This window comes from Dunckerocampus dactyliophorus, chromosome 14 (assembly GCF_027744805.1).
Source record: "Dunckerocampus dactyliophorus isolate RoL2022-P2 chromosome 14, RoL_Ddac_1.1, whole genome shotgun sequence".
Lineage (NCBI taxonomy): Eukaryota > Metazoa > Chordata > Actinopteri > Syngnathiformes > Syngnathidae > Dunckerocampus > Dunckerocampus dactyliophorus.
The window spans coordinates 17705958-17723987 of record NC_072832.1 but is presented as its reverse complement, the minus strand read 5'-3'; the positions used below and the strand labels follow the sequence as shown (position 1 = coordinate 17723987).

The 18030-nt window shown below is 39.5% G+C and overlaps 1 protein-coding gene across 2 annotated transcripts in view; it reads left to right on the top strand.

The window, feature by feature from the left end:
* Nucleotides 1–18030, top strand: part of LOC129194203 (adhesion G protein-coupled receptor A1) — a 224516-nt gene that overhangs the window by 60918 nt on the left and 145568 nt on the right. For both annotated transcript variants that reach the window (XM_054799239.1, XM_054799240.1), the window contains one exon: nucleotides 7973–8186. In XM_054799239.1, coding sequence (XP_054655214.1) covers nucleotides 7973–8186 — 214 coding nt within the window. The remainder of the gene's footprint in view (nucleotides 1–7972; nucleotides 8187–18030) is intronic.

Here is an 18030-nt window from a genome sequence, read left to right as displayed (position 1 = left end):
AGCCTGTTTACGACCTTTCAAATACAGTTTCTAACATTATTAGAGCCTTCCAGACATGAAATAACACCCCTATAGTCACCTTTACACTCATATTACCCAATGTAGTAGACATAATAAGAGAAAATAAGCCATTTAAGACATAAATAAGACTTGTGCTTGTGTGTTGCTTTAAAGCACAAATATGCTTGATGATCACAAGCATGCCTTTCCATGCTCCAACTTTTCTTTGCTGGATTCAACCGGTGGAACTTGAGTTTGACATATGCTTTGTAAATAGTCATTTACACCTGCTAGGGCCCTTTTAAGACCACGTCAGTTCTGCTTTGTGCCTGATGTAACTCTCGTCAAGAAAAATAGTGACTGGATAAAAATTCCTACTCTTCTACATGTACTTTCACGTAACCACAAAAATATTACTCTCCACGGGATCTCCTCTTGTTAAGAAAATGTCAAACAAGATTCATACATGTTACTTGGAGCAGTGCCTCAAGCATGCTAGGTTGCAGATGTGCACTAAAGATTCAATTATTTCTGCAGAAACACAGATTGAGTTCTGCTTGCTAATGAGGGGTAGCAGTGCAATGCTTCTAGCTCCCTGTTAGGATCATGTTTATCCTATGTATAGGTCATCCTGAGGTCTAGACAAATGCCTGCATGTGTGTGATTCATCTAACCATGGCTATGTGGTTCTTACAGTGATCGTTGCATCATAGGCTGATTTTTATTTTTTTTTCAAATGAGATGCAAGTCTCTTTTGTATGTGGTCATAAATATGCTATGTAATCGATGCTACTGCAGTCTCAGTGTTTGGGTTGTATATATTCAACCCGTATGTCATCACAGGGCAACAGACGTCACAATTTGTCGCCAAAATAGACAGGCGTGAAGAAAAATGGCGGATGAAGGAGCAGAAAACAGTCAGTGGTGAAAAGAAGATGTTTTGAAACAGATTGAACTTACGACTCACGTCAGTGTCTCACAGCTCCTGGCTCCGACTCCTCAGAACAGACCTTGCAGCAAGTTCCCCACAAGCTGTCGTAGGCAAAATTCCTGCCATTCCTTCTGAATCTCCTATGTGAAATAATTTGGTGAAGAAAATGTTGAGTCTCGTTGCTCAAAATCTTTGAAGTTGCAACAAATGTAAGACTCACATTGTAACTTATGCGTAAACAGAATGCAAAAAAGTGTGCAAAGTAATTTTCTCGCTTTACAAAGCTCACAGTCTTTATGAATATGCTTCAATGATAATGTGGTGACATTGACATTTTTTCGCGGCGGTCCCTTGCACGGACCATAGTTTTGTGCTGTGGGACGCAAAAGTTTGTTTGGCTACAGAAGAATTAGCTTCAACAGTCAATTTTTCCTCAAAACCTGCAGCGAAGTGAACAGGTGTTAATATAAAGCCTTTACCGGAATTACAAGAGATAACATTATCATTCATTATTGGTGAATACCTATATATTTTATACTTCAAATGTGTTTGATAAGTGTTTGAGGCACATTCAGGGACAAAACTTGGATTGTGTCACAATTGAACAACGGTAATTAAAGAGCGGAGGGGGGGCTTCTGGAGCTGAATCGGATTTAAAAATTACAACAGTCCCTTTTATTGCAAATGTTGATTTGAAGAGCAGGAGGACGTCAAAGTCAAGAAAGTAGGAGAGTGGGGGGGGACTGAGCTGTATGTCAAGACATTTTTGTGGGCGTATCAATTGCCATACTAATGTTTTTTTTGCCTTTTGCTAGTGGTCCTAGACGTAGCTCCTGAAAAACACCAGGATCTACTGTCACAGACACATTCTAGTGGCATCATCATGTGTTTGACTAAATGAAATAAGCAAGCATTTTTTAAAATACGTGTGTGAAAGACAACTAATTCATGGTTCACACTGTTTCTGCAGGCACTTACATCTGGCAGCCCAACAGGTCATGGTAATATTCTCATGTCTATCCAGCAGGTCCCATGTGTTATGAGCCAAGTCTCGCTCTGTAAAAGCGAGGTCTTATGGGATAAGTTGTACTATTTATCAGTGGAATGTGAGTGCTGGGGAAATTGTGTGTTATCTTCCGCCGCCAGTGTGAAATACTGGATGTAGAAATTGTACAGCGCTTGCAAAAAAAATAATAAAATAAATGCTCCGGTATACACTTTGACCTCAGCTGCATCTAACATTGGCATCAGATATCCTCAGTTGGGCTCCTGCTCCCAGAAATATCCGTTAAAAATGTAATTTAACTTTTGACCTCAGCTACCCACTGTTGTCATGCTGTGCTGTGAAGTTATGGAAAGATTGAAATAAAAAGAGTGGTGACAAGACACGCCTGTGGACGTGCACGGTGGCACTGCTTCATCATATGCAGTCCAGAGGATTGCTGTTTTGTATTTTAAAAGGTTGGGCTCCAAAAACATTGTCCTGTAAACTGTGGCTAATTGGCAATTCATAGTGCAGCTTTCTCCGTGTAAATGTTTCGGTGTGTGTAGGCACAGTCATTTCCTTTTTTTTTTATATCATTTTAAGACAATAATAAAATAGATACTATCCGTTACAGTCGTTGCTGTCATCATGGGACTATTACTGTTGTTGATACGGCTGTATGTTGTTGTGCCCATTTTTCTCTCGTTCCTCCATATCCTGTTTTCTCTCTCTATCTGCCATCTTTGCCTCCGCTCTGTCTCCCTATCGCATCCCAACCAGTCGAGACAGACGGCCGGCCCAAAGACCCTGGTTCTGTTCAAGTTTTTCCTTCTCTCCGTTGCCAAGTGCTTGGTTCTCTTTAATGAGGAGCGTGGTTCTAGACTTACTCCATGTGCAAAAGTGCCTTGCCATAAATTTTGTGGTGAATCGCTGCTATGTAAATAAAATTGACTTGACTATCTCCAGAAACATCTAAAAATATTATTAAAAACCATGAACATCTTGTAACGATACACAAATAGACACATCGTTATTTATTCATTTTTATTTGGTACTGAAAGTAATTCATTATCATGCATTATTATTATGATAACAGACCACCTACTTACACAATTTTCAATTTGATCAAACCTTTGCAGCTTTAGAAGGAAAGGAGAAAAATCAAAATCAACCAAAAATCTGCTAATTTGAATGCTAAATTGTGAACGTGCGGCGATCAGGGCGGTACAAAATGTGACGTGGTGTGATTTATACCAGACTTAGGATCCCAGGATGCAGAGGACAAAAGGTAGGTGCTGAATAGTCTTTAATAATAACAGCACAAAGGCATATGGAACAAAAAACAACGGTGCAAGTAAAACAAAAGAGGCACCGCGAAAAAATTGACAAAAGGAATTAAGACTAAGGAAAATAAGACGGAGCTACAAGACGTGCCGCAAAGGAAATAAATAGCTGGACTGGATGGCACAAGGGAAGGCCAAAAGCTAACTAGCATAATCCAGGGGTGAAGAGAAGGCACATGGCTTGGCATCTCCAGCAAGAAGGATAGCCGAGTGCTGTCCAGTTGCCACGGGTGGGCTTAAGATGCAGATGATGACACTGATGAGGGGCAGCTGCGGCACGTCTCGTAGTTCCGCCCAAAACGGGAGCCACCAGGATTTAAACAAGAAATACAATGACAGAACAAGGGGCAACGAGGGGGTAAAAACAACAGCGAAAGAAAACAAAACAATGGTCTTAAAGGTTGTTATATTGTTTTTAGTTTTTTTATGAAGAGTATTTAACTTATTTTGACACTTATATGAAAATTAAGTATGATTAAAAAAAATGACACAAAGCTTTTGTCAATGTTTTTAGGTCTTCATATTAACAATATTTAATTCAGGAGGGTCCAAATTGTGGCCGGGGGCCATTTGCAACCCATTTTTATTGGCCTGCAGCGCACTAAAAATAAAAATAAAAATAAAAATAAAAATAGGGAATATCCAGTAGAGCAAAAAGGCACAATGTATATAGAATAGAATAGAATGTGAAATGTTGATGCTAATAGCTTATAACAACAGAATGCTTTGTCTTCGTCAATTTACATACAATACTTTTTAGCCTTTTTACTAAATTTGAAATAATATATAAAAATATCAAATTGGACCCCCACATCCTTTGATTTTTAAGTATGAGACCCTCGATGGAAAACAGTTTGAACACCCTGGTTGAATTTATTTTTTCACTTTTTTTACACAGTTAAATAGGGGAGTCACAAGATCTCGGGACACAAGATTAAAACTTGACAGGGTTTGTCATTCAGAAGGAAAAGTTGGAAGTTGCATGAATTCACAGCACAACTCTGGTGATGCTCCAATACAGCATCACCATGCATGTTGACACTTTTTGTCAAAGTAAAGGACAGTAGTCCCTCGTTTATCAAGATTAATTGGTTCCAGAACTGACTGTGATAAGTGAATTTTTGCTTAGTAGGATTATATATTTAGAAAAAAAATATTATTAATTATTAAATTGAATATTTGTGTAGTTAAAAGATACAAAACCTGATTAAGACCTTCAAAATATGATTTTTAAAATTTTTAGAGCCATCTAGGTATGAATAACACCCCTATAGTCACCTTTACACTTACATTAGCCAAAACAGTAGACATGATAGAAAAAAAAGCAACAGTATGCATAAATTAGACTTGTACTTGTGTGTGTTGCCATAAATGTGTTCTGGTGCTTGAGGACAGGAAGTGACGTCATGGGGTTCAGAGTTGAGTGTTAGCGTGGTGTGGGTTATGGCCAAAACGTAGCTTGGGTTAAGGATTACTGTGCCTGTCCTGTAATTATCCAACCTGCAATAAAAACCTGTTGTTCCAGAGATCAAGTCTGATGCTTGTGTGTCTCACCGATCACTACAGTAACAATACTGACACCTAGTGACCAATATAGAATACTACATAAAATCACGTCTTAGAATGCGCCTTCTGAATGCCTTAACTTTATATATTAGTTCATTTAGACATTTTTATGCTTGAAAATGCTTAATTTAGGCAAAAAATACAGCATGATGTATTACTTATTTTTTTTAACAATGTGATAGAGTGAAGGTGCAAAACTCGAAGGTCGACTCTAGAGTGTAAATGCATGAAGCGCATCGAAAGCGGTGTTTACACTTGCACGCACTTAGTCCCCACAGTGGTACGCAATTTTATGTGCCAATGAGTAAATTGGTCATAAACAGGTGTGAAGTACGTGTAAACTGTGCGGGGCTGCGTGCCAGCGCACCAAAAGAATTTTGAAATGTTTAAAATTTGGGACACCCATAATGTCCATGAACTTTTCCTGAATGCAATGTGAACGCACCACGAATGCACCGCAACCTGTGTAAACAAGGCAGGCGGTGCCTCAGGAGCAAGTTGGGGGGAAATTATCAAGTAATTTCTGAAGCTTCTCGAATCTTCCTCGTGATTTTCTATTAATAAGTGATCATAATGCCTACAGTGGTGCCTTCTAGTCAGCAATACCCTCTTTCACACTGTCAGCTGTCTAATTTTTCTCTAGTTTATTGCCCCCAGCTGTGAGGAAAATATAGACATACCATTCTTTTTCGCTTTCGCTTTTTCGCTTTTTCTCTGGAGGCCGATATCTTGTAGGTCCCTTGCAAATAGAGAAATTAATGAAGCTAGGGGTGATGCCTGCTGTTGTGTGGCGTCGCGTGAGACCAAATAATGCCACGAGTGCTTCACGGATGTTGGAAGTGGTGGTGACAATGCATAGCCATGCGGGAACAATGCACGTTGCGCTTACTATTGTCGTGCGCTAAACAGCATTTAACAAGGTGTAAATAAGTCATTGGTCATTTTGTGCCAATGCGCGCCATTTGCGTGCCAAGTGTGTTATATATGCGTAAACAGTGCACAAACTAGTCTTCACGCTTTTCAGCTGTGCCATAAATAAATAACTAAATGACACGCATTGCCATGGCAAATTGCGGGACAATGTTAAGGCAAAATGCGTGCAAGTGTAAACGCCACTTAAGACGTGACTCACCGTTGCCTGACATTTTTGCCTGACATTGGTCATCACTTAGGTGAAAATGTTGCTTCAAATATTATTTTTGATTTTGAAATTTTATCCTAGAACTCAATGTTCTACTGTAGACGTTCCACTCTAGCTTATAAATTGCCACAGCATTATGATAACAATATTTAACGTTATTTCAGTTACCATAGAAAATGAATTCAGACAGGCTATTTAATGCTGCAACAATTATATGATGAGTGATTATTTAAAACATTACAATGCACAGAGCACAATACGACTAATTTAATCAGTTCTTTTTCACAGTGTGGCAGAGTGCACAGTAAATACTGTGGATGTTGCCAATGTAATATTTTACCTACTTTACTGTATGTACACGAATAAGCTGATCACATTCTTTCCGCTAGGGTGCAGAGTACAAACCCTCGCTCTCTTTATTTTTTATTATCAGTACTAATAAATTAGGTTTTTATTTTTTGACCAACATTCTGGATTATAGCAGGTTTGAATTTCCAAATGTATTTTTGACTAATTAACGTGGCATACATCAGACTCTATTTAAAGAGCTTTTAGCACAAACAAAGGCACATTGGTGATGTTCTCTTATCCTCCCACAAACAACCATACCTATGATATGTTTTTTATTTGTGTTTTCCTCCCCTGTGACACACACACATTCGCACAGAACCAGTAATTGCTTTTTTTGCTCTGGCAGTGTCCAACAGGCAAATATAAGGCCACATTGTGACTCCAAGCATTGTTTGCAACAGAATCAGCACTGGGCCAAGTCAACAGTGACTGGCACCATGCTGCTTGTGCTGTATCACTCACTGGATGGAGCTCACAAAGTCTCAGTTGTGGACAACATAACACTGTAACAGCTAAAATACTAAGAAAGAAAGAAAGAAAGAGTGTGGGAAGCTGAGTTCCAGTATGACTGTCTGAGTTTTGTGTGGAATAATTTGTCTTGTTCGCACAACCAACATTGGTGTCGGTATGAAAAAGTGACACGGTTTTGTCTTTTTCACAGTTTCTGTCAATTCAATATGCCTGCATTATTATTTATGTATTATTATGGTTATTAATGTGTTACAATAGACAAATACTACGGACAAATATTGCTGCAGACATTCAGGTGATGACATGAATCCCTCTGTATGTCTCTTTCAAACTAGTGTATGGAGGCATGGAAGACTTTTATGTCCCATTTATCAAATTGCCTGTCAAATGGCAGCAACATCCACAATTGATCGCATGCAAGGGGAGGCAAAGATTGGTCCTTGGAACAAGTCCAAAGAAATGTCTGGTCTTGTATTGAACACAATAATTCCCAAGGTGGTACCGTTAGCTGGCAAGGCTTGAGGCTAATCCTGGATCATAAATAAAAAGGGAAAGTCAAAGGTCTCAAAACACAGCTTCTTCTCCTACACGTGTTCAATATTTTGCATCCACGATGCGCTGCATTTTCAGGTTGTGAAGGATTTTACTTATAATTACACACATTTTAGCACTACACATGGTGTGTAATCCTTAACATAACCATTTGAGCTTAGAAGAAAGGCTTGGTTTCAAGGCACTGTAAATAATCCAATCACTGGTGTTATGGCGCGCTTCCATTGTGATGTACATGCAAGGAGTCAAGGAGAGTCCAGGGGAGTGCTCAAGGCTGTTCTCCTTTATCAGCTGCTCCTCATCTCACACAGTATCAGCAACAACATGAAGGAACGACGGGGGAAGAGCGTGACCTTGACAGAATGCATTTGTTATTTTGTGGTCGTAGCACATTTGTGTAGAGTACGAATTGATTAGAATATCACTCGTGTCTTTGTAGACATTACAGCCACAGGCGAGATGGAAAACAGCTTTCAAAACAACCACAACCTAGAGTCTTCATTTTTTCGCATTTTATCACAAGGAAGAAGGACTGACCCCTTGCTCTCCTGCTCTGTCTTAATGTGTGAGGGAATGGGGGAGGAACGCTTTACAAGCTGACTGTGCTGTTTTGTCCTCTCTTAATTTCCTAGATGGAGCTCTGGAGATCCCCCTCTTTCAATTGATCCCTTCCCAGAGGCAGCTGGTTTTCCAGGGAGACCGTCTGCCTCTTCAGTGCACCGCCACTTACCTGGATCCTTCAGTTGAGCTGCAGTGGCACCACAATGGCCGCATTGTGACCACGCAAGAGGACCAAGGCGTGTATGTGGAGGAGACCTTGCTTCACGACTGTTGTCTCCTCACAAGGTAAAAGAAAGAGAAGGATGTTTTATGGAAGTAGATGAGGAGGATGAGTGTGATGGAACAGGTGAAAGGAGGTCCATTCAAGCATATGAAGTCATAAAAGTGTGTCTGACTTTGATGCAGCTGACAAAGGCTCCATTCCTGGTCAGTTTCACTGCACACTGCAAATGACTGGACATTCAGTTCAGGGTTTAGTCTGCCTTTTTGGGTTCAGCAACGGTAACTTTAGCTCCCTATGACCCTGAACAGTAAACAGTGGTGTGAAAAAATGGGAGAGGGTAACACGACTTCTCATCAGATGAAATACAACAGGTCAATTTTTGCCTATATTTATTGATCAAGGATCGGAGGATGAGCCCACACGATCTTTACAGCAACTGCCGTAATGTGCCTTGTTTTTGTAGCAAAGCAAAGTCACGTCAGCCGAGTGGAAGTGCTTCTGCATTGTAAATGAAAATAGCCCTACTGCAACTTGCATCATCTGCAAAATGACAATTTTAAGGGTTGGTACTAGCAGAGCTGCATTCAAAACCCCAAATGTAATACGTCATCTGAGGACCAAACATAAATCGGAGTATGAAGCGTTTAACAAAGCCATCGACAAAAAGGCTGCTACGGCAAAGGCACAAACTCTGGAGGAAAGACAAATATCCAAAAGGAGGGAAAAGGCAATGCGGATCACTGAAAACTTAGTCGAATTTATTGCTTCGGACAACCAGCACATCTCCGTCGTGGATTGTGGGGTTTTGCCGTCTTTTAGAATGTATACGCTCTGACGTTTGCCCCATGTCATTACTTTCATTACATTTTACAATACTGCACCAAGTCAATGTGTGATTTGACTATTTTTCTAAAACATTAGAGTGACCTTTAATTCTCTTTATGAGTTGTATTTCATTTTATTTAAAATAATACTAGTAAATTCTAAATTTAATGAAATAAGTCAAAATCGGATCTGAGGCCAAAAAAGTGCGATCGGAATCGGAGGCCAAATATGCTGATCGGGGCATCGCTATGAAAAGTATTATTAACCCAGCAAAAGCAATTGAACGCACCCATAATGTATGTAACGACGTCAACACACAGTCGTCCCTTTCTTCCATATCTCTCAATCACCCAAAGGGGCTGAGATTTAACTTTAGTTATTGGCGCCCTTGATAAGGATCTGAAAGGACAGCACAGAATTGACTTGGCAGTGTGCCAACACCTCAGAGCAATCTGCATTCCCTCTTGAGAGAGGGGTTGGCCTTCCAGCCCGTCCCGCAGCTCTCGTTGATCACATGCTAAGAGTAACAGATGCTCGAACATAATTGTAGCAATAAAGTGAAGGAGAAATCTTACACAGCTTTTCTAAAGAAGATATTGCTGCAGGGTCCCTTTCTTGTGTGCTTTCTTTATATGTAGAACAGGGATGCTCGGTGTGTGTGTGTTTTAAGGGACTTCTGATGACTGCTGCCTTTCACACTTTGCATCTTTAAAATGCATGTGATGGGCTGCTGACAGGAGTGTTATTTTGCATTAAAAGAACCAGGATGTATCTTAGTTTATTTGGCAACATGGATGGCAGCTAATTTTCTGTTCCATCTTTTTGAAAAGTGTGTATTTTTTTTGACAAACAAATTCTAGTATCTGTCGTAGTTGTTAATTGACATTGTCCCTCTATACCCGGGGTGTCCAAAGTGCAGGCGGTGACCATTTATGGCCCGTGACTTGTTTTTTATTGCCCCTTGCTGTACAGTTGTCTCTCGTTCATCGCAGTTAAGTGGTTCCAGACTTGACTGCGGGAAGTGAATTTCCACAAAGTAGGATTCCTTATTTATACGTTTTCTTAGCTACAGCGTAAAAAACCTGTTTGACCTTCGATTTGCAGCATTATTAGAGCCCTCTTGACATGAAATAACACTCCGACAGTCATTTTTACACTTGTAGTGCTCGATATAGTTGACATAGTAATAGAAAATAAGAAATAAATAAGATATTACACAGACTCACACGTTGGCAGCGACAGCATACTTGGTGGCTATTGTCTCAATGTAACGTTCCTCACACCTAGTGACCAGTGTAGTAGATAGTGAAAATTCACACAGGAGCTGCTGTCAGCCACAACTAACGCCAACTCACTGGCACTCTCCACACTGCTAACCATGCTAACACACAGCAACTTTACAGTAGCTAGCTGACATTACACACGTTACTTCCCAAAGGAATGCGCACACAACGTTGCAAATATTACATTACATAAACATATTCTAAATGGCTTATATTTGTATTTTCGTTCATTTAACTTTGAAAATGATTCATTTCTCCCGAGAGCACTGCGATAGAGTGAGGGCGCGATGTTTGTACCGTGATGTAGCGAGGGACGGCTGCATTTTATAAATACAAGTAAACAAGAAAATGAACCAAAACAACAAGAAAAATGGGGAAAAGAGCAGTCATTTTATGAAAATTAAGTAGAAATATTAGAATGAAATCATAATTTTAATATAATAAATTTTAGAATTCCGACAACAAATTTGACGAACACATTGTAATACTAAGTGAAAAAAAAATTCACAATAAGTTCTGCAATCATTTTTGCAATAGTAGTTACAAAACAAAGAATAAAGTTGAAATTAGGTTGGTAATCACTTGTGATATTAACTTAATCATTTAATTAGTAGCTAAGCACCAGACCGAAGTTGTGTTATTATGACATTTCCAAAGCCTCAGTCAGGAGATCCAGTTTCGATTCTCTGGAGTTTGTGTGCTTGTGTGTGTTGACTGGTTATGCACGCATGTTAAGTTTATAGGAGACTCCAAATTGTCACCAGGTGTGAATGTGATGGTAGGGCTATATGAACACGGGACGCAATGATTGGACAGATTACTACATTGGGGAACTGGACCAGACAACGTTATGTACCAGCTCATGTTCAGCCGACAGCAAGAAATGACAAAGGTATTAGTTCACAACGAACAACACAGGCACAGGCTGGCGTGCTAACTACTAGGCTACCAATTCACCCATCTGCATCCATATTTTGTACATTTTCACAAATCTATTTAACATGTTATTTTTTTTTTTTTATTTTAATAAGGAGATTTCTCATACACAATCTCAAATGTTATTGGGTATGTACGGCTTCTTCCACTGGTCCACAGTGGCCGGGAAAACTGTTCACTACAAATCATTCTTTTGTAGTGACATGTTTTGATATTGTTTGCATTTTATTTACGATCTTGTCAGCACTGTCAGAAGATTGAGCCAGTTTATGTGTCGAACAAGCCCACAATTTGTCACGAACTAGCTCAATGTTATGACAAATAAGGTGGGAAAGCACACATGGTGGAAGCTTGCCAGCTTTTAAAGCTTTTCACGCCACAATCCAACTCAAGCTCCTTTGGCTGCCTTCCTTTGGAGATGAGAGAATGCAGCTAAATAAGCAGGGAAGAAAAACATGGTTTTTCTGCCAAATGTGTAAAAAAAATGATACTTTACAAAAATAGTTAATTTTATAAAAATTGAATGTGCTACAGAATAATTTTTTGAAAATCTCAAAATAATTGTATTCAAGCAGCAGTTGTTTATCGCTTCCCGGTCGTGGCGCCCATTACACTTAGGTGCACCACCACAAACTGACGGGCGGCACTTCCGCTTTCTGTCTTTTTGTTCCGTCAGCATCGATTATTGATATTAATAATCGTCAATGTATAATCGTCAATCGCATATATTTCCCCCACCCCTAGTATTACCCAATATTCAATGGTCTGAAAAAGTGTTTGCCCCCTTCCTGATTTATATATATATATATATATATATATATGTGTGTGTGTGTGTGTGTGTGTGTTTTTTTTTTGTTTTTTGCCATTAACACATCTCATTCACTCTAAGTCGGCAATAATTTATCAATACATTATAATACAGGTACCTCTGTTATAAAAAAAACACACACTTTTTACATGTGTATGTCTTTATGCTGGAAAGATAACTTTTTTTTTTTCAATCGTTGAGATTCCCGACTTTGTTTGTTGGTCCTTGAAGGCATCATAGTTGCTGTGAGAAACAAAAGTGAAACATATATATCGTATATGTATCGCAAATTGTATCGTATTGTGAGGTACTGTGAGATTCTCATACTTAGTCATCAGTGTACGACGTTTCCTGTATTGCAAAATATGACACCGCCTTTATAATCAATAACATGTCCTTTAAGACTTTACTTTAACTCTGACTGCATTGGAAGTCCAGTTCCCATTGCTCCTGTTGTTATGAATTACCCACTGTTCTCTTCTAGTATATACAAACCGTGTCATTTGTTCCACCAAGAGGAGCCGATGTAGGTCATGTTTGTCTTGGCACCTGAAATGTCCCCCATCTGCAGAATCCCTACAAGGAGCAAAAAGTCATTTTCCTACCTAGTGACTGTATGACAGATATCAGTCCAACAAAAACTTGGGCAGACTTCACCTTTGCTCAGTGCTGTATCTCAAATGGGTGTGAGGTGGAAATTGCAGCCATGTGACTTAATTCCTTCATTAAGTTGAGTCAAAAGAAAAACACAATAATTTCAAATTACTTGTACTTGAACACATAGTCATTATCCATGCTTGTTTGGCCGCAGTGAACAACTGATGAGTCACAGTGGCCTCTGTTGAGTTTTGTCACCTCGGATCAATGTCCTTTGAGTCATTAAGTTTCACCCTGTATGTCCTATCAGGATGGAAAGACTGAATACACAGGATTTAGTACGTGGCTTAAGGCCGGTGTCTGGATTTGTCACACAGTGTTGCAGCAATGTAAGCAGAGATGCCAAAGTCTCAGCGAAGTGACCTCTTTGAAGGTGAATGCAACATGTTTCCGATTATTTATTCAGTTCTACTCACCTTGCTTTTGGCTGAGTGTAAACCACCACTCGAGGTGTCAAAGCGTTGTGTACTTTTTTGACTATACAGAACGAGGCGACATTGACAGGTTGCAGTTTTTTGTTGCGTCTTTCTTGTAACCTTCACTCCCCTCCACTGTGTAACTACAGTGTATTATTTGCTGCTGAAGCTGCGTTGATAAGAGGATCTGTTTACATTTCTCACAGTGAGCATAACAGCGTCAGACCCTTGAGGCTCGGTAGTTCTTCGATGTGGGCCAGACTCCTGCTGAGTGGCGGTGTCAGGCCAAACTCAGAGTATTAACTGCACTAGCAGCAGCAGTGGGACCAGCGTGTGATTCATGTTTCATTAATCAAACATTTTATAGCCCTGTAGCTAACTGCAGCAGACACTTTGGATGTATCCTTCTTAATCCTCTCCATTTTTAATCAGCATAATCTTCTACAAAATGTGAAATAAAATGGTTTGGAAATATTACCACAATAATTACATGTCTGTGTCTTTTTCCTCCTTGCCTTTGCATGTTCGTCTGCTTAATGCTCAGACTTTGAATACTATACTCTACTAACCTTTTACTGTATGTAGTTTGTGTTATGCTCAGCTTTCTCAACTAAATCATTTCCGATATCCACCGATACGATATAGGCTGCAGTCACGAGTCAAAAAAATGAGGGAACACATGATGCTTCTTTACCGTAATGCCACTGGATGCATTTCACAAATAAACACTGTGCAAAATAAGACAAATACTGCAATATGCAATACAAGTTATAGAAAAGTACTATATTTATTTTAAACATTTTGTCTCAACAGAAGCCATGAAAATAATCATGACCAATAGTTAACTAAAATAACATATTATCCTACTATCAACAAGTAAAACAGGTTAGCTTGAATAATTTCACAAATAATAAAATTAAATAACTATACCATTTGGAAAGTTGCACATTTCTATGTGGCACAAACATCCGCATAAGAGCAAAGTGCAAAGTACGAAATGCTGGACTAACACAATCAGTGAAATTATAAACTGGGCTCATTCATCAGATCCTGCATGAACGCAGCATGAATGAAACCGATTAGATTAGAAGTATTAAAGGAAGAATCCTTAGTCCCACCTCGCATAGCCAGTGCTTTCATTGCAAATGTTAGGTATTTTTTTGTCCAAGTTAAGCCTTGTCAAGCATAAAAATGGTTAAACTAAAATACAAATCGAAGGCTTTCAGAAGACGCATTCAAAGACGTTGTGATGATACCTAGTATTCCACGCTGGTCACTAGGTGTCAGTAATGTTACTGTAATGTGCAGTGAGACACACAAGCACCAGACTTAATTGCCGGAACAACAGGCTTTTACTGCAGGTTTGAATTATCTTACAACAGGCACAATAATCCCAAAAAACGGGCTACTGTTGTGCCGTAACCCATGTCAAGCTAAAACTCAACCCTGAATCCTCAACATCGTTTCCAGTCCGTGTCACAAGCACGAGTCTTATTTTGTGTCTTAAATGGCTTATTTTCTGTTATTGGGTCTACTATATTGAGTAATACGAGTGTAAAGGTGACTATAGGGGTGTTATTTAGTATCTAAAAGGGGTCTAATAATGTTAACAAAAAACCATTTTGAATGTATTAAACAGCAGTTTTCTTTGCTCTAACTACAAATATATTCCATTCATAAGTAAGGACTCCTGCTTTGCGTAAATTCACTTTTCACGGTCGGGTCTAAGAAAGGGATGACTGTATTTCATTTGAATGATAATATTGTCTGTCAGTATATTGGACATCCCTACCAATAATATAAATTTTACATAAATATATTTGTCAGTCAATCCTGAGCATTATTATCTTTGTGAAGGCAGATGGTTAGAAACAGTTCTTGTATTAGATCACATTAGATCACATTGATGTACGTAATGACACGTGAGCCTGCGTACATGCAATTGTCTTTTTGCCCTCTAAATATTTCAATATTAAACAGTCAATAAATGAATTAAAAGTTGTCTGCAATGCAAAGGCTCCACTCATGCATTATGCACAAACGATCCTGTGTAGGCCTCCCCGAAAATGGGCCAGCGTTTAAACATTTGTTGCACAGAAGGACAAATTGAAAGTTTGCTGTCTCATAAGCAACGTTATAGAAACAATTTGTTAAACGTCAGCTGGCAAGCACAAATTTTCCTAATGAGTCCTCGGGGTCCTCTTCCACAATGGTGCAGTGTTGCTGTGGATGTAGGTCAGTGGCTAATAAGTGCCCCTTCGCCTTCAGGTTTTCACAAATGACCAATTTCTTCATTTTTATTATCTAATGTGTGTGGGTGACCTTTTTCTAATAATGTTGAAAAAGCACATTGTGAAAAGAGCTGGATGCTTTCCTCAGCTCAGCTTGTTTTGGCAGGATGCAACGGTACACTGGGGGGGAATGTTTGGGATCAGGCTGCAACAGACTGGGAGGGTGCAGCGGAGGGAGCGGTACAGTAGGTTGTTGTTGTGTGTGGGTAAGGATTAGGGAATTACCTCTGTGTTTCCCAGCATTCAGACAGTTGGTCCAGGTTCAATGATGATGTAAATGTAGACTATCAACAGTGTCTCACTCGTCTGGAAAGAATTTACCGTTTTGCAACTACCTTTTCATACTACCATTATACTGTATTAATAGTATACAATTATATAATATTTTATACCAGATCACAACAGAAGGATACCTATTGCGGTTTTTCAGGTACGGATCCCAGACAAAGAGTCAAGAGCAAAAGTTGTCAAGATGAGTCCACACAGAAAAACTGGTGCAAGCCAAAAAACTGAGAAAGATGGTGCAAATCAGGGAATCAAAAAACAAAAAAAAAAGCAGAAAAAACTAATAATAGCAAAAATAGGAACAAAACAGGAATTCCTGGGTCCTGGGAATTCCAGGACGGTGTCACGAGGTGTCACAAAGAGTAACAGACCAGAGCGGAAATAAGAGTGACTAATACTCACAGTGAAGGCCAGAAGAAGCATGCAAAAAAGGCAGTACAATCCCACGTCCTGCGCCTGTAGCCAGGTAGCTAAATACCCCTAATGGAAAGGTGGCTACAGGTGCGCCTCGTGGCACCGCCCTCTCTGGGAGTCACAGGATCTAAGGGGAAACAAAAAGGGAAAATGTTACCAAGGTAAGACCAAAACAGAGGCAACACAACAGAACCTAACAATACCTTTCACGCAGAAGAGCTGTACGCATTGTTCTTTTTAAATATAAACTAACTAGCCTTATGTTAGGCATCCTATTTACACAACACATGTCAATACTGTGTCATGTCTCTACGTGGTTGTGCTTTTACAGTTCTCCTCTGCTGTGTCACGCATGGCGAAATATTACACAGCACGTCTTTATTATGCGTGTGAATGTATTCACAAGTAGGTATTGACTTTGTGGATTATTTTGGAGTTTTCTACAGTAGTGATTTTACTCTAAAAGGTGACGGTTGTCATATAATTGACTAGGAGCATTCTTTGATTCGTGCATAAATGAAGTCACGTTTATGTCGTGAGTTGTGTCTTGTTATAGTTGTTAACGTTGAAAATTTCCAACAACATCTTGCTAGCGTACAATAACACGCGCATCTTTTTGTGTCATTAAGTCCAACTGTGTTCTTAATGTATTTTTAGCACAATATGTCTTCGTCAGCAGCCTATTAGCTTGCTACTACATGAAAACAGGAACCAGACGTCAGCTCCATCGCCTCTCTATGATGTCATCAGCAATTGACGCTCTAGTTCTTTGCTAACGAACGCAGTTAGGCCAAACGTCTCAGAAATGTTGACACTAAGCACTTTTTTATATTTTTACAATGACACAGTGGTGTGAAAAAGATTTTGCCCCCTTCCTAATTTCTTATTTTTTTGCATGTTTGTCACGCTTAAACGTTTCAGATCATCAAAGAAAAAGATTAGTCAATGACAACACAACTGAACACAAAATGCAGTTTTTAAAGGAAACTTTTTATTATTAAGGGTGAAAATAATCCAAACCTACATGGCCCTGTGTGAAAAAGTGATTACCACCCCCCGTGTTAAAAAATAACTTAACTGTGGTTTAAACACACCTGAGTTGAAGTAGAAAAGGTTATAAAGCCATTTCTAAAGCTTTGGGTCTCCAGTGAACCACAGTGAGAGCCATTATCCACAAATGGTGAAAACATGGAACGGTGGTGAACCTTCCTAGGAGTGGCCGGCCAACGAAAATTACCCCAAGAGCGCAGTGATGACTCATCCAAGAGATCACAAAAGACCCTACAACAACATCCAAAAAACTGCAGGCCTCACTTTCCTCAGTTAAGGTCAGTGTTCATGACTCCACCATAAGAAAGACACTGGGCAAAAATGGCCTGCATGGCAGAGTTTCAAAACTGCTGAACAAAAAGAACATTAAGCCGTGTCTTTTCCAGAAAACATCTTGATGATCCCCAACAACTTTGGGAAAATACTCCTGGTGGTCTGACGAGACAGAAGTTGAACTTTTTGGAAGGTGTGTGTCTCATTACATCTGGCGTAAAAGTAACGCCGCATTTCAGAAAAAGAACATCATACATCATAGCGTGATGGTCTGAGCCTGTTTTGCTGCTCCAGGACCTGGAAGACTTGCTGTGATCAATGGAACCATTAATTCTGCAGTCTACCAAAAAATCCTGAAGTAGAATGTCCTGCCATCTGTTTGTGACCTCAAGCTGAAACCAACTTGGGTTCTGCAGCAGGACAATGATCCAAAACACACCAGCAAGTCCACCTCTGAATGGCTGAAGAAAAACAAAATGAAGACTTTGGAGTGGCCTAGTCAAAGTCCTGACCTGAATCCTATTGAGATGCTGTGGCATGACCTTAAAAAGGCAGTTCATGCTAGAAAACCCTCCAATGTGGCTGAATTACAACAATTCTGCAAAGATGAGTGGGCCAACATTCCTCCCGTGGAAGTTATTGCAAACACTTGATTGCAGTTGTTGCTG